The sequence below is a fragment of the Phytophthora sojae genome (genome assembly GCF_000149755.1).
Source record: "Phytophthora sojae unplaced genomic scaffold PHYSOscaffold_8, whole genome shotgun sequence".
Lineage (NCBI taxonomy): Eukaryota > Oomycota > Peronosporomycetes > Peronosporales > Peronosporaceae > Phytophthora > Phytophthora sojae.
The window spans coordinates 2,485,026-2,500,977 of record NW_009258122.1 but is presented as its reverse complement, the minus strand read 5'-3'; the positions used below and the strand labels follow the sequence as shown (position 1 = coordinate 2,500,977).

General features: G+C 59.7%; 8 protein-coding genes across 8 annotated transcripts; 3 read left to right on the top strand and 5 right to left on the bottom strand.

The window, feature by feature from the left end:
- Positions 1-184: 184 nt before the first annotated feature.
- PHYSODRAFT_347643 (hypothetical protein) lies at positions 185-874 on the bottom strand (the record flags this gene model as incomplete). The annotated part of the gene is made up of 1 exon (XM_009535556.1): positions 185-874. The coding sequence occupies exon 1, from the start codon at positions 809-811 to the stop codon at positions 185-187; it is 627 nt and encodes a 208-aa protein (XP_009533851.1). The 5' UTR covers positions 812-874.
- Positions 875-1,008: 134 nt separating this feature from the next.
- PHYSODRAFT_520737 (hypothetical protein) lies at positions 1,009-3,080 on the top strand (the record flags this gene model as incomplete). The annotated part of the gene is made up of 4 exons (XM_009535555.1): positions 1,009-1,938; positions 2,009-2,651; positions 2,721-2,839; positions 2,907-3,080. The coding sequence occupies 4 exons, from the start codon at positions 1,009-1,011 to the stop codon at positions 3,078-3,080; spliced, it is 1,866 nt and encodes a 621-aa protein (XP_009533850.1).
- Positions 3,081-3,229: 149 nt separating this feature from the next.
- Positions 3,230-4,823, bottom strand: PHYSODRAFT_519317 (hypothetical protein; the record flags this gene model as incomplete). The annotated part of the gene is made up of 4 exons (XM_009535554.1): positions 3,230-3,281; positions 3,350-3,360; positions 3,494-3,615; positions 3,701-4,823. 4 exons carry the CDS (start codon positions 4,821-4,823, stop codon positions 3,230-3,232), a joined length of 1,308 nt encoding a protein of 435 aa, XP_009533849.1.
- A 2,478-nt stretch (positions 4,824-7,301) lies between these two features.
- On the top strand, positions 7,302-9,347 carry PHYSODRAFT_548791 (hypothetical protein; the record flags this gene model as incomplete). Its single annotated transcript, XM_009535553.1, has 2 exons — positions 7,302-9,087; positions 9,169-9,347. 2 exons carry the CDS (start codon positions 7,302-7,304, stop codon positions 9,267-9,269), a joined length of 1,887 nt encoding a protein of 628 aa, XP_009533848.1. The 3' UTR covers positions 9,270-9,347.
- A 28-nt stretch (positions 9,348-9,375) lies between these two features.
- PHYSODRAFT_518440 (hypothetical protein) lies at positions 9,376-10,454 on the bottom strand (the record flags this gene model as incomplete). Its single annotated transcript, XM_009535552.1, has 4 exons — positions 9,376-9,565; positions 9,637-9,840; positions 9,910-10,163; positions 10,254-10,454. The coding sequence occupies 4 exons, from the start codon at positions 10,452-10,454 to the stop codon at positions 9,376-9,378; spliced, it is 849 nt and encodes a 282-aa protein (XP_009533847.1).
- Positions 10,455-10,655: 201 nt separating this feature from the next.
- Positions 10,656-11,546, bottom strand: PHYSODRAFT_520447 (hypothetical protein; the record flags this gene model as incomplete). The annotated part of the gene is made up of 1 exon (XM_009535551.1): positions 10,656-11,546. The coding sequence occupies one exon, from the start codon at positions 11,544-11,546 to the stop codon at positions 10,656-10,658; it is 891 nt and encodes a 296-aa protein (XP_009533846.1).
- Positions 11,547-12,290: 744 nt separating this feature from the next.
- Positions 12,291-12,683, bottom strand: PHYSODRAFT_337864 (hypothetical protein; the record flags this gene model as incomplete). Its single annotated transcript, XM_009535550.1, has 2 exons — positions 12,291-12,449; positions 12,612-12,683. 2 exons carry the CDS (start codon positions 12,681-12,683, stop codon positions 12,291-12,293), a joined length of 231 nt encoding a protein of 76 aa, XP_009533845.1.
- Positions 12,684-12,736: 53 nt separating this feature from the next.
- Positions 12,737-15,719, top strand: PHYSODRAFT_318015 (hypothetical protein; the record flags this gene model as incomplete). Its single annotated transcript, XM_009535549.1, has 2 exons — positions 12,737-13,009; positions 15,108-15,719. The coding sequence occupies 2 exons, from the start codon at positions 12,737-12,739 to the stop codon at positions 15,717-15,719; spliced, it is 885 nt and encodes a 294-aa protein (XP_009533844.1).
- Positions 15,720-15,952: the final 233 nt, after the last annotated feature.

Here is a 15,952-nt window from a genome sequence, read left to right as displayed (position 1 = left end):
ACTAATAAGCACTTCAAGCGTCCACGTCGATGGATCGGAGGACCCCACAAGGACGAGGACGATCAATAGCAAACAACTCAATTGACCGCTTTAGTTGAGGCGACCTGCCTGCCTGCCTACCTGCCTGCACAGCAGGCAATTGCAGTGACTACACGAATTCCCTGTACGCCCGCCAGCCGCGGCTTCACTCGTACAGGATGCTGTAGCTAAAGTCCTTGTTCTCGTCGTCCGTCTTTTCGTGCTTGGAGCGCGAGCGCCTGGTGGCCACAGCCAGCACGACGGCCACGAGCAGCACGACAGCGCCTCCGACCACGCTTAGGAACGAGGTCTGCGTGCCGGTGGCGTCCACGTCGCCGGCGTTGGTGGCCAGCAGGGCGGTGGCCGTGTTGCCGTTCTTGTTGCCGGCCAGGCTGTCGGCCAGGTCCTTCAGCTTCTGCTCCTGCTGCGTCTGCTCGTCGTCGAACACGTCCGCAGCCGGGCTGTCGGCCGCCAGCTCGTCGTGGATCTCCGTCGCCACGACGGCCGTACCGTCGGCCAGGAAGTTCACGAGCTGCTCGATTTTGTCCTGCTGCGCGGCGTCGCTGGCCAGGAAGCTCTGCAGCGCCGCCAGGTCCGCGGGCGCGGCCGGGTGTTCTGCAGGAAACGCCGCAGCACCATTGTCACCGTCGTTGTCGTCCCGGGCCTCCAGCTCTAGCGGCGGCGCGAGGATGTTCAGCAGCGCATCGAGCTGATCTTGCTTGGCCTGCTGCTCCTCCGCGAACACGTCGGTCTCGGCGAGGAGGTGCTGGCTGTCGGTGGTAAGCGCTTGCATTGCGGGTAGCGGCAGCAGAGGAAGGAGTGCGGGGAAGATGGAGCTCAGAGCTCGAATGGTCCTTTGACACGCCTGGCCGCGTCGTTTCGACCAAGATCTCATTGAGTTGCCCATTCAGGGTGCAATTCTCTCAATTAGCAACTGTAGTACCGTATCGGACCACGGGACGGACGTTGACGATCTCGCAGACAGTTGGGATGGCGTTCCGGGGCGTGCTGCTGCAGCTGGCCGAGGCCGAGAGCGAGGCGGGCTTCCGCGTGGTGGCCCCCGACGCGGCTCTGACGCTGCCGCCGCGGCCGGCGCCCGCGCGCGAGTCGTTCCTGACCAAGTGGAGCCAGCAGAAGCTCGTGGTGGCCGATGCCGTCAGTGGGGGATTGCTGCAGGTGACGCGCCTGGCCACGGTGGCGTTGCAGCCGCAGGAGCAGTCGGTGCTGTGGGGCGTCACGGTCCCGTTCCCGCCGCCCGAGGCCCGAACGGTGGGCGCCGCGCCCCTGGACAGCTACGCGGATGCGGCGCCGGCCGTCAAGAAGACGCACGTGCTGACGGCCGCGGCCAGCCGCAAGGACTCGGCGGCGGCGCACAAGGACGCGTCGTCGTCGCTGGCCGCGGCCGTGGCCTCGCCCAGTCTCATTGCGCGGGCCGACGCGCCGCCGGGCCACACGCTGCTGCGACCCCACGCAGGGTCCGCGCCGCCCGCGCGCCTGTGCTACTGCTTCCACTTCCGCTCGAGCTTCGAGTACGAGCTGTTCGCGCGCGCAGTGGCCGCGTTCACGCGCATGCAACGGTACGCGCTGCTGCAGAGCTCTGTGGTGATGGAGATGGAGATCAGCCAGGAGTATAAGAAGAGCAAGGCGCTGGACGGCGTGCGGGTGCAGGCCGCGGCCGTCAAGGCCAAGAAGCGGCAGGAGAGGATTGAGCTCCTGAAGGCCAAGCGGGAGGAGAAGAAGCCCGCGCAGGCGAAACCACAACTGCAGATTCAGACGCAGACGCAAGCCAAGAAGAAGGCCAAAGCCAAGGTCACGGTCGCCACGCCGCCCAGCAAGATGCTGTGCGTCTTGTGCCGCATCCAGAGGAAGCCTGACGCGCCAGAGTACCCGAAGCACCCGTTCGTACTCAAGGTTGGTGATGTGTTGCTCAAGTTGATGGCGCTAGTGGTTTGGTGCTAATGGTATCGTGTGTGCTGTGACTGCTGGACAGGACGGCAAGGGCGAGGTGGTCCATATCTGCAAGGTTTGTTTGCAGCGGGTCCTGACGCAGCGACTACAGTCGCCGCCGGTCGCTAAGGGCAGTCGCGACAACTTCTGTGGGCTGTGCGCCCGGTCGACAGACAAGATGACAGCCAAGTCGATCAAGGCGTGCGCGCACAACATTTGCACGCGCGTGTATTGCATGCCCTGCATCGACAAGCTCATCGGCAAGGCGCAGGCACACAAGGTGTGGCGGACGAAGAACTGGTTGTGCCCGAACTGCTCAACAGATGATGATGATGAAGTCGCTGCTGGCGAAGAAGTAACCAGCGCCGATGCTGTGCCGGCGGAGGCTGTTTCGACTGCACCGGCCCCCAAGCAGAAGAAGCGGAAGCGGCGTAACGAAATTGAGGAGAGCACCGCAGATGAAGACGGCCCAGAACCGCCGATGCAAGTCAACTCCGAGCCAGCGATGAAACCGCTTGACTACGTGGTGACATATTTCAAGTTCTTGTTGAAGCGCGAGGTGAAGGACGAGTTCAAGGAGTCGGAGGATGTGTGCTTCTGCTGCAAGGACGGTGGAGATGTGATCGAATGTGACTGGAAGGGGATGAACGGAGCCTTTGCGCGCTGCCCGAAAGTGTACCACGAAGGTAAGCGAGCCACGGATTTCCTAATGCCGTAGTTGCGACTAATTATCTCTCCCTTTTGTGTGAGTGCAGACTGCTTGGGATACGAAGTACCAGAGGGCAAGACGTGGGTGTGCCCGCGCCATCGCTGCCAGGACTGCGGCATCATTGCTCTGTATTCGTGTCGATTTTGCGTCACGTCGTTCTGCGAGGTAAGCCTCTCGATACTTCTCGTTAGCGGCTTGGACAAATGCTGACCCGGTGCTTATGGTGTTACAGGACCATTTGCCAAAGGATGTTAGAAAGCTTGGCTTAGCAACGAAAGACATCCCCACGTCGACTTATGTTATGTGTCCGAGGTGCAGCGAGCAGGCGCAAGATGCTTTCAAGCAAAAGAAGATTGGGTCCGATCTTCACTCCAAGCTCCTCCGTCGACGTGCCGGCAAGCATTGATGATCAGTATTATTCGAGAAGCTGCATTTTCTCGTCGGTCTTACGCCCTTATGAAATGCTAGCTCTATCTAAACAATGCTTCTTGTCTTTTGGCACAACTCACACCTTTTGATTGTGCAAAATGGTGAGGGGAGGGATGCTTGCGCAAGTTACGACAAGATGAAGCTCGTGTTGGAGTAATCCTCTAGCAGCGGATTGTATCTGAACGGTGAACAGCAACCAATCACGTTAGCCGAGTCCAAGCTTCACGACAGGTGCCTCTCACGTACCTAGTGATAGTCTTGGTCTTCTGTACATCAGCAAACTCCTTCAAAAACTCGGAGGACTTGACGACCGATACCTGCCAAACAAACACGCAGCGTCGTGTCAAGTCTCGATATTGGGCGATCCTCGTCCCCCACAAGGCCTCCTACCTCATCCGACTCGCGCTGGAGCGCGGAGCAGTACGCCTTCTTGAGTCGCTCAAAGTCCGTGGTAAAGAAAATATCGGCGATTCCACCCTGCACCAAGTACGTGTCGTGGTCCTTGGTCTCACCTACGCATTAATAGGTAAGTGGTCACAAGTCAGCTAGCTGTTTAATACTAGTTGCAGACTAAGCCGTGCACGTTGTCATCCTCACCTGTAACCTTCGACGCGACAAGGGGTGCGTTGCCAGCGAAAAGCGTGCCGGACGACGTCGCCGTGGGGCTTAGCGGGTGCTCGATAGCTTTGATCGGCGACTTGTCGTCCAGGTTGGGCGCCGGTAGGGAGTCGAAATCGGCTGCGATCAAGTGGTGCTTCGGGAAGGCCGTGCGCAGCGTGTTCAGCAGCTGCATGGCGCCCGTGGGGACGAAGGCTGAGTGGAGCACTGGGTCGTCCTTGCCCAGCATGCGGCGCACGCGTTGGGCCAGCCCACTGTTGTTCTTGTACGACACGCGCAGCGGCAGCTCGCACCCAAAGTAGCGCAGCGTCTGGCGGATGAGCATGTCCTTGACGGGGCGCGTGGCCTCGCGCAGCAGCGGCGTCGCGTCGGTCTCACTCTCGCCCTGCTGCTGCATCAGCACGACGGTCTCGAACCACTTGCCGTTCTGCAGCGTGACCTTGTCGTGCGGCAGGTTGTCCAGCACCTCGAGCGCCAGGAAGAAGCACTGCGAGTTGACGGGCGCGTGCGTGTCCGCGAAGGTCAGGATGTCCTGGTTGAGCACCGTGCACTGCTGCGGGTGCGCGGCCTCGACGCGCTTGCGCTGCCGCTCGGCCATCACGGGGCTGATCTCGATGAGCGTGTACTTGGTCTTGGCGTACACGTCGGGCGCCTGCTGCTGCAGGAAGTCGAGAATGTGCAGCGCGTTGGACCCGGAGCCACCGCCGATCTCGAAGATCTCGAGCTGGTCCTGGCGCAGGAAGGGCGAGCTGAGCATGTAGCGCGCCAGCGCCTGCGAGTAGTGCGGCGCGAAGACCTCCACGGGCGTGAGCCACGCCTCGGGGCTCTCCTTGTACAGCTGCGCGACGACGTTGCGGTACTCGCCGGCGCCCCAGAGGTTGCCGAAGTCGATGCCCTGCGCTGGCGCGTGCAGCACCTCGCGCTGCGCCGTCGTGAAGTAGCCGGCCTCCTTGGCGTAGAGCGACGCGTAGATGAACTCGCGCGTGAGCACGCCTTCCTCCTCTGGGGCGTCTGCGGCGGCACTGGACGCCACGCCGCGCGCCAGGCATGCCGCCGGCCGCAGCCGGCGTCGAGCAGCGGTAGCGGCGCTACCGCTTAACATGTCAATCGCTGAAAAAAGGGGAAATCCTGTTTCGGGGCCGTATTTTTGAAATAATTCTGTTTCGGGGCCGTAATGTTCAATTGAAGCGTTATTCTTGGAACATACCTTGATTTGTAAAATATATGTAACGTACCCTGTAGCCCAAATGTATCCTGCTGCCAATGTGTTAACAGTAACGTATCTTGTTTTCCAAGTGTTACCTATCTCCCAATCGTACTCTGTAGCCTAAGTGTAGCCCGTAACCTAAGTGTAGCCTGTAGCCTAGTGTAGCCAAACGGGGATGTACGTAACACGCGGAGAATATTGCGCTGAATCGCATGAGGCTTTGATCCATCTATAGCGGCACCCTTCGAGGCGGTTATCGATATCGGAAGCCTTCTCAGCGGTTCCATTGCTCCTGTTCTTCTTCCGTATCTGAACACGCTTCTCCGATCGTCCGGTAAACGCGCTTCGGGCGGTCTTTCATTAGTAGAGGCAACTCGAAGCTCTTCTATCGACGCCACGCGCACTTCGTTCCCCTCCAGTCGCTAGCCCATCGCTTGGAGACATGTAAACAATAGAACCCAGCTGTGCTACACAAACAACCATTAGCACCTTCGTCCTTCATTCACAGAGGAAGCTGGCGGCGCAAACACACGCTCGCTGTGGTCGCGGTGGCTAACGGCGGAGCTCTCTCTCTCTCCGTCAGGTGTCGGGGCGCGGCGCTGCTTAAACGGGGGCATTGTCGCTCTTTTGGCTCGGTAAACCATCGTACTTAGCATACCCTGCTACCGGTACTACCAGTAGCTTACTGGTTATGTCACAACGATTGGTGGTCTTTAGTGGCCATGCAGGAAGTCAATTGCGATGGCTTCACCTGTGGGCGCGTCTAACGTAATAAGGAGATGCTTGAATTTGCAGTGGTTACCTATGTCGCGCGGGTACGTCTCCCTTTCAGCTGTACGGTATTAACATGCAGTGTATGGATACTGAATGCTGAATAGAAAGCGGATCTGTTGCTTACCTGTTGCTACCTGCTACAAGGTAATGGGTTGCCCGCTTCCAAACGTGCGAGAGCCACGAAAGCAACGGAAGAAGCACCAGAAAGATCCCGAGACTGCTATGCGAGGCGGTGTTATGCCATCGTAAGCTTGTATGGCACAGTTACGGGCTACACTAGGCTGCAGGCTACACTTAGGCTACAGGGTACACTTAGGCTACAGTTGGGAAACACGATACATGACAGAGTGCACATTGGCAACAGGATACACTTGGGCTACAGGGTACGTTATGGGTATTTTCCAAATCAAGGTATGTTCCAAGAATAACGCTTCAATTGATTTTTGTTTTGTTTTGTTTTGGCATTGAGGTACATTGTTGTCACTTAACTTCGTGGCTAACGACATCGATGACCTTGACGGAGGTATTTTCCAAATCAAGGTATGTTCCAAGAATAACGCTTCAATTGATGTTTTGTTTTGGCATTGAGGTACATTGTTGTCACTTAACTTCGTGTTTTGTTTTGGCATTGAGGTACATTGTTGTCACTTAACTTCGTGGCTAACGACATCGATGACCTTGACGGAGGTCGTCTCTAACCGATCTCCCTGCTTTATTACCCCTAGTGGCTACACACTCAGGGCTGCCCCCAACCGTTAAGGTGTGAAGGCCCCGAACCCCGAAGCGTTCTCATCGCTGATGTGCTCCAGCCAGTGCCCCACGTCACTGGCTGCGTAGGCATGAAGATCTTCCCAGATCGAGTCGGAGCCGATGACTCGAGTGGGTTTACATTGCATGCTACGCCGTGTATTCATCGCCAGGTTGGCGAGCGCATCGGCCATCTTGTTGAAATCGCGTATGTGATGCTGCCAGCTGATCACGGACAGTTGATCCGCAACCCGCCGACTTTGCCAGTATAGCTGAGTGAGGTGTTTAGCCTTTGGTGGTCGCCGCTTCTGCTGCTGATGGATGATAATTTTGCTATCCCCAGTGGTCTCCAATTGTGGCGATGACAGGCCTTTAACCCCATAGGCAGCCCCATGTTCTCTGCAATGTTGTTCGTTGTGGAAGGTGCCGCGTATGACATGCTGATAACCCAGCAGATTTCGAAAACACCCCACCCTTCGCCGACCCGAACCACTGCCGCTCCATTCCCTCCAGGCCCGGGAAAACAATTGAACATTACGGCCCCGAAACAGAATTATTTCAAAAATACGGCCCCGAAACAGGATTTCCCCAATAATATAAGGAGGTTGCACTTGAAATTTGTATTGAATCGATACCTACCTTTTGTGTGGGCACACATATTCCGGTCCGGGAATTAATCCCTATTGGGCTGTACGTACTACTGCCGTAGCACTACCAGGATAACCCGGTTAAATGAGAGGATTAACTTGATCTAACAGACAGACAGACAGATATCCGCCCGCAAAAACCAGGGAGAACGAGGAAGGTGAGGGAGACGCTACCGCCGCAGCTACCGCAGCTACAGCTAGGACCATGTCGAAGGCGTGCACCCTGGAGAACGGCGTGCTGAACCTGGCGGTGCTGCGCGAGGACTCGCGGCGCGAGCTGTTCTCGATCCTGGACTCGATCGGCAAGGACATCTGCTTCGTGCTGGACCCGGAGCTGAACGGGCCGCTGAACCACGTGCTCGTGGACGGCACGGCGGTGCTCAAGGACCACGGCGTGAAGGACTTCCACGCGTTCGGCAAGACGGTCAAGACCAGCTGCGAGTTCGTGCTCTTCCTCGTGCGGCCGTCGGTGCGCGCCATGCGCTACGTGGCTAAGTACATCCGCGACCTGGGCGCGAGCGGGTCCTCCTCGTCCAAGAAGCGCTTCCACCTGTACTACGTGAGCCGCCGCACGCTCGTGTGCGACGAGGTGCTCAAGAAGGAGGGCGTCTTCGGCAGCCTCAGCGTGGGCGAGTACAAGCTGGACCTCATCCCCTTCGACGACGACGTGCTCACGCTCGAGCTGGACGCGTGCTTCAAGGAGTTCTACGTGGACGGGGACAAGACCAACCTGCACACGGTCGCGGCCTCGCTTGTCAAGCTGCAGACCGTCTTCGGCATGATCCCGCACGTCAAGTACAAGGGCACCATGGCCAAGGTCATCTACCAGATGATGGTTCACTTCCGCCGCGAGCAGGAGGTGGCCGGCAACCCCATCGGCGTGCTGGACCCGGAGATCGACACGCTCGTGCTCATTGACCGGAACGTGGACCTCGTGACCCCCATGTGCTCCCCCATGACGTACGAGGGACTCCTCGACGAGATCCTCGGCATCACCCACGGGTTCATCACCGTGGACGCCGAGCTCATCGCCGACGATGACGGCCCCAACTCGGCCAACAGCAACCGACCCGCCCAAGTGTCCGTGCCGCTCAACTCGAACGACAAACTCTACGCGGAGGTGCGCGACTACCACGTCGAGCGTCTCGGCATGAACCTGCAGCAGCAGGCGCGCGAGATCCGCGAGCGCTACGACGAGTTCCGCAAGAACCGGGACGCCTCCATCAGCGAGATCCGCGAGTTCGTCAAGCGCATCCCAGGCCTCAAGCAGAACTACCAGTCGCTGCAGCAGCACATTAACTTGGCCGAGCTGATCAAGAAGACGACCGACTCCAAGAGCTTCCGTGACCTTAAGGACGCTGAGAACCTCGTGCTCACGGGGGATACGATTTTCGAGCAGCTGGAGGAGCGGATCGGTTTCCAGGAGCCGCTGCTTGGCGTGCTGCGCCAGTTCTGTCTGCAATCTGTCGCCGCGGGTGGCATCAAGACCAAGAACTACACGCACCTGAGTCGCGAGCTTGTGCAGACGTACGGCTTTGAGATGATGCTGGCGCTCAGCAACCTTGAGAAGGCAGGACTGCTCAGTCGGCGCGATACTCTGTGGACGGAGGCCAGCGGTTTTGGACTCGCTCGGAAAGCCTTCCGTCTGCTCAACGAGGATGTGGATCCGCGCAATCCGCGCGACATCGCCTATGTCAGTCGCAGTCACGCCGCCGGGTACGCCCCGCTGTCTGTGCGCATTGTTGAGAGCGCGATTAAGCCGCGCGGTTGGAGCGCCGTGCAGGAAGGCCTGCGTCAGCTACCTGGACCCTCGGGAGAAGTCACGCAGACTACAAGCAAGAATTCGAGCGAGGACCCGGCGGCGCCTGCTGCCGCGTCCAAGCTGGACAACTTCGGCAGCGAGGAACGCAAGGTGCTGCTCGTGTACTACCTGGGTGGTGTGACCTTCATGGAGATTGCTGCGCTGCGTCATCTGTCTCGCCAGCCTGACTGTGAGTTTTTCGCTTTGTTTTAGTCTTCTTGTCTGCAGCTTGTTTTTTCCTCACGTTTGGTTGTGTTTTCTGCTTGCACAGGCCCCTACGACATCATCGTGGCGACAACTAAAATCGTGAACGGCGACACGCTGCTCAAGTCGTGCTTTGACAAGGAGGTGCTGCGCTTCCTGAAGCTGTAACTCGTGCGCGGCTGACGGATAGAGGAAGGCAAAAGTATAACGTTTGCGTGGTTTTAGGTTTTGAATATGGTTGCCGCCCGAGGCATACATGTATTGTCTTCTCTGCTCATCGTCGTAGTGTTCCAACCGCGGTCTTGCCACCCTCCTTACGCTCGAGCTTGCAAATGTAAATGGCCTCGTCGTTGTACTCAATAGCATCCCCAGTGTTATTGCTGGAGCTCGAAGGACTCGAGTCTGCAGCGTAGACAGCAATGCTGAAGTGATTGGCAGCCGTCTCGAAGAAGACCTTTTCCTTGCTGGGGTTTGCAACAATGGTGAGGAAAGTACCATAATGCTCAACGGTGAACGAGGGGAATCTAGTACGTACGTTGGCAGGCGTTGCTTGTAGGCAAGCAGCACGACGGGATGTTGTCGTGGTTGCTCCTCGTCCTGCTGTCCGGGCTTCGAGGGGGTTGTCACGTCCAGCAAGGTTGAAAGAAAAGCGGAGTGGGAAGCTGACTCATACAGGCAGTCCGAAGCCACCACGACGTCGACCTGCCGGCCGGCAATGACAGCATCCGCAGGCTCGCCCCTACGGCAACACAAGTATTCACGTGAGCTCTCGGTGTGACCCACAGAGGGCTTATCAATCGCGGCACACCAGCACAGCGCGTGGACAGCTAAACGTTCGCTGGCTGCGAGTGAGGCCGCCGAAGCGTGTAGGGCCGCAGCAGCTCGAGCATTTGAGCAGGTCAGCGGCAAGACGCTCTCGAGATCCGTGAGCAGCAGCGAAGATACGTCGCCCGTGCTTGCGAGTGCCAGCCCCACCGCGCCTGGGCCTGCACCCAGCTCCAGTACATGTCGATGCGTTACGAGCTGCGGCTCGGCCTCGAAGAACGACACCATTGCACGCGCCTGTTAATGTCCGAAAGAGGAGAGAGAGAGTCAAAGAGGGCAGCGGCAACACCATCCCGAACGCACGCGATCCAGAGCAATGACACGCACGCAGTTCCACACGACGCCAGCAATGCCGTGCTTGGCCAGGTCCTGGCCGACGACCAACGACGACGGCGCAGTTTGCAGCTCAACCGTTGTGGAGGGAGCACTCGCCTGCACGTAGTTGACGCCGAGCTTCGGGCCTGTCGATGGATGCACTACTGCACGCTCAAAGAGAGCAGCCTCCCAGTGTTCATTCCAGCGCGGCATACTCTCTCCAGCAAGATGAAGAGTCACGACGAGATCCGCGCCATTTCGATACACAAACCACGGCATGTATTAATGCCACCAGGAGCTAGTTACTACAGGACTACGACCCCCTTCGCACTCATCTGCCTACCATCTACTGCAAGTGCGAGGAGGGCTGGACGCAACCCGGCCGGCCATGCCTACTCTCTCTCTTGACGCAATTTACTTCTGCTCCAGCTCGAGGCGGGCCAGGTGCAGCGAGCTCACGAGGCCGATGGCCGGGTGGAACGACGCGCGGATGTACTTCTCCACGGGCGGCTGCTGGCCGTACTTGTTCACGCGGGCCACGAACTTCTCGCGGATCAGGTCGAACAGCTTCTCGCGGCGCGCGATGCCGCCGCCGATCACGATCACGTCCGGGGACGTGATGAAGGTCACGTTGATGCACAGGTTGGCCAGGTAGTGCGCGATCGTGTCCCACACGGGGTCGTCGTCCGTGATGTTGGCCAGCTCGCGGCGGTCCACGCCCGTGCGCGCGGCGATGGAGCCCGAGGCCACCATGCCCTCGATGCAGTCGCCGTGGAACGGGCACACGCCCTTGAAGCCCGTCTCGACGTCCTGCGGCGCCTTGGGCACGATGATGTGGCCGCCCTCCGGGTGCATGAAGCCGTGGATGGCGCTGCCGTTCGTGCACACGCCGACGCCGACGCCCGTGCCCACCGTGATGTACACGGCGCTGCTGATATCGCCGTGGCCGCCGTACGCCACCTCGTACAGCGCCGGCGCGTTCACGTCCGTGTCGAAGCCGATGGGCACGTCCGGGAACGCGCGCTTGAACACGCCCACGACGTCCGTGTTGCCCCAGTTGGGCTTGGGCGTGCTCGTGATGTAGCCGTACGTGGGCGACTTCTTGTTGAGGTCCACGGGGCCGAACGACGCGATGCCGATCGAGTCGAACTTGCGCTCCTTGAGCCACGCCACGACGGCGCCCATGGTCTCGTCGGGCGTCGTCGTGTCCACCTCGAACTTCTCCAGGATGTTCTCCGGGTGGTCCTCGGCGATGGCCGCGACCCACGTGGTGCCGCCCACTTCGACTCCGGCGAAACGAGGCATTGTCTTGGGTTGGGTGGGTCTTGTAGTAGGTCTTGTTGTTGTGGCGCTTGCTTGGTACGAAACGAAATGCAAATGAATGGTCTGGAAACTGGTTGCTGCAACGGATAGACGCAGGAAGGTCTGGAGGGCTTGAAGATACTTTGCTCGAGTTGAAGTCGTGCTGACGTACTTGCGCCGCGACTATGTGATTCTGAAGTTGTTCCGGCTCTTTGAACTTCAAGGATGAAGTTCATAGACACGCGCGGGCTTTGATTGACAAGCATGGGGCTCACTTTGGGCAGTGCGATGTGGGAAGCGCCTGCTCTGCCAATTCAGAGCTGCCGCCGCGGAGCCGTGTATGGCAACCACATAAAGCGAAAGCTGCCTATGAAGTTGCTGCGCGGCGCGGCGCCGTGGAGAGCGTGACTTTGCAATGCTGCATCGTAGGGGAAGGTCAAGTAAACTGAAGCGTGTTAGCACCCGGTCGCGCACGACAACATGACGTAGAGGGTGTTTACAAGTGGAAACTACAAGCAGCAGCCCGCCCACGGCCACTGTACGCCACGCGGCGCTCCACCGTCGGGCCATACTGTACAATAGCGATTGTCGAGCTGCCGAATGCTGCAGCTGCTTCTCTTCGCCATGCTTCAAAGCGGTCGCGGTCGGCATTTCCGCTCCCTCTTCATCAGCTACCGTAGTGCCACGCTCCGCGAACTTCCAGCAGCGTTACCTCGTGCGGTGCAACCTGATCTTGCGGCGCCGGCTTTAGAACCCATGTGAAAAGTTCCAGATGCCGGCCGCTGTCGCATAGTCAGCCGGGTCTCGGTGCTTCCTGGCCGATTTGAGCTTGCGCTTCCACGCGGATTGCACACGCTTCCGCTCGGTGGTGGTCACTGGCCGGGCCACGGGCCCGGGGCCCGAAGCCTTGAGCGCCGAGGCCACGTTCCCTCTTTGTGACGCTTGAACTTGATCCCCCATCCGACTCGGATTCCGAGGCCGCGCGAGGAATTAAGTGACCCGCCCGAAACAGCTGCTTGAACGTTGGGACCAAGCAGCCATCGGGACGGATGTCCTGCTGGCCCGTACTTCCCCCTCAGGTGCGCCGGGCGGGGGGGTCACCTCCACGCCGCGCGCCGAGTGGATCCACTCACGACTCATTCTGGAACTTCCCAAGTCCCAAGCAAGTCCCTCACCCCCCAAGCACCAAGAAGATGCCTCGTTTCGCCGGAGTCGAAGTGGGCGGCACCACGTGGGTCGCGGCCATCTCCGAGGACCACCCGGAGAACATCCTGGAGAAGTTCGAGGTGGACACGACGACGCCCGACGAGACCATGGGCGCCGTCGTGGCGTGGCTCAAGGAGCGCAAGTTCGACTCGATCGGCATCGCGTCGTTCGGCCCCGTGGACCTCAACAAGAAGTCGCCCACGTACGGCTACATCACGAGCACGCCCAAGCCCAACTGGGGCAACACGGACGTCGTGGGCGTGTTCAAGCGCGCGTTCCCGGACGTGCCCATCGGCTTCGACACGGACGTGAACGCGCCGGCGCTGTACGAGGTGGCGTACGGCGGCCACGGCGATATCAGCAGCGCCGTGTACATCACGGTGGGCACGGGCGTCGGCGTCGGCGTGTGCACGAACGGCAGCGCCATCCACGGCTTCATGCACCCGGAGGGCGGCCACATCATCGTGCCCAAGGCGCCGCAGGACGTCGAGACGGGCTTCAAGGGCGTGTGCCCGTTCCACGGCGACTGCATCGAGGGCATGGTGGCCTCGGGCTCCATCGCCGCGCGCACGGGCGTGGACCGCCGCGAGCTGGCCAACATCACGGACGACGACCCCGTGTGGGACACGATCGCGCACTACCTGGCCAACCTGTGCATCAACGTGACCTTCATCACGTCCCCGGACGTGATCGTGATCGGCGGCGGCATCGCGCGCCGCGAGAAGCTGTTCGACCTGATCCGCGAGAAGTTCGTGGCCCGCGTGAACAAGTACGGCCAGCAGCCGCCCGTGGAGAAGTACATCCGCGCGTCGTTCCACCCGGCCATCGGCCTCGTGAGCTCGCTGCACCTGGCCCGCCTCGAGCTGGAGGCCGCCCCGTAAGTGCGAGCGTGTGATCCTGCACGCGTGTGGTCATGCACGATATGAATGCAGCGCCGGATATTGCGGTGTAGTGTAGTGCACTGCAGTGATGTTCGCTGGCATCGATACGTTTGACAAGCGTAAAAGTCGTCGGGCCGACTTCGTCCGAGTAGAGTAGGCTGTTGTAGCTGAGGTCGGTTGGTCCAATAGTGACGGAAATATATGTATTGTTTGATAGTATGAAGGCGAAGGCTGTGGCCGACGGTGTTGGGCTGTTGGGATGGAACGAGACGTTAGATGTTCATCTTGTGTGTCCTGTGTGGAATATGTTGGGCGAGTGGAACATGCCAGTGCCAACACGTGCAACAGTATAGTGAGTCACTATATGTACTATGCTCGTTTGGTAGGTAACGACGCCGCGAGCGAGCTCGATCGTGTCATGGCTACACTCGCAGAGGTGTGACTCGGTGGGGCCTGCCCGCCGCACTGCAAGACGGACAAGCTTTGTCCGCTTGGTCTCCTCTATGCAAAATCTATCCACCGCTTGCAGTTGAAGCTGCGCGGTGAAGCGTGAATTCGAAACGTGTCTTCCGGCCTGGAAGTTCCCGGGCCAGCCCTGACACAGCATGGCATAGCACCGCATTCCTCACTCAAGGGAGCTCGAACACGGCACTGCAGACCTCCAGCCGAGTCTGGAGACCTCGAGGTCAGCAACCACGCTGCAACCAGACGGTCTGAGTCAGCGGGTGCTCCGTGCGGGGGTTAATGTTGCGGTAGATAAAGCTCAAATGCTGGCCGGACGCTTTTCAACAAGCCCCTAGGAAGCCCCACTCAGGCAGGCCGCTCACCCCCGACCCGATTGCAAATATACACTCACACGCACTAGCCTCCACTCGCGCCGTTGCAGTCGTCCCAAGTGTCGATTCGAGCTCGTGCGGTGCTGGATGCTTGTCAAGAGATGCCTGTCAACTCCCGGCTGCTTGGAGGACCCCCGTGTATCTGCGCGCATCCTCGTTGAAGTTGACTTCAGAGATGCATAGCCCAGGCAGCCAGCGCTCTGCTCTCTCATTGCAAACGTCAGTGACCTCGAATCGAGGAGGATCTGCTCGCCTCGCCTCGGGCCACCGGCGCGGTAAAAGCAGTGAGAGAGTCATTTTGCATTTCGTTTCGTACCAAGCAAGCGCCACAACAACAAGACCTACTACAAGACCCACCCAACCCAAGACAATGCCTCGTTTCGCCGGAGTCGAAGTGGGCGGCACCACGTGGGTCGCGGCCATCGCCGAGGACCACCCGGAGAACATCCTGGAGAAGTTCGAGGTGGACACGACGACGCCCGACGAGACCATGGGCGCCGTCGTGGCGTGGCTCAAGGAGCGCAAGTTCGACTCGATCGGCATCGCGTCGTTCGGCCCCGTGGACCTCAACAAGAAGTCGCCCACGTACGGCTACGCCCAAGCCCAACTGGGGCAACACGGACGTCGTGGGCGTGTTCAAGCGCGCGTTCCCGGACGTGCCCATCGGCTTCGACACGGACGTGAACGCGCCGGCGCTGTACGAGGTGGCGTACGGCGGCCACGGCGATATCAGCAGCGCCGTGTACATCACGGTGGGCACGGGCGTCGGCGTCGGCGTGTGCACGAACGGCAGCGCCATCCACGGCTTCATGCACCCGGAGGGCGGCCACATCATCGTGCCCAAGGCGCCGCAGGACGTCGAGACGGGCTTCAAGGGCGTGTGCCCGTTCCACGGCGACTGCATCGAGGGCATGGTGGCCTCGGGCTCCATCGCCGCGCGCACGGGCGTGGACCGCCGCGAGCTGGCCAACATCACGGACGACGACCCCGTGTGGGACACGATCGCGCACTACCTGGCCAACCTGTGCATCAACGTGACCTTCATCACGTCCCCGGACGTGATCGTGATCGGCGGCGGCATCGCGCGCCGCGAGAAGCTGTTCGACCTGATCCGCGAGAAGTTCGTGGCCCGCGTGAACAAGTACGGCCAGCAGCCGCCCGTGGAGAAGTACATCCGCGCGTCGTTCCACCCGGCCATCGGCCTCGTGAGCTCGCTGCACCTGGCCCGCCTCGAGCTGGAGGCCGCCCCGTAAGTGCGAGCGTGTGATCCTGCACGCGTGTGGTCATGCACGATATGAATGCAGCGCCGGATATTGCGGTGTAGTGTAGTGCACTGCAGTGATGTTCGCTGGCATCGATACGTTTGACAAGCGTAAAAGTCGTCGGGCCGACTTCGTCCGAGTAGAGTAGGCTGTTGTAGCTGAGGTCGGTTGGTCCAATAGTGACGGAAATATATGTATTGTTTGATAGTATGAAGGCGAAGGCT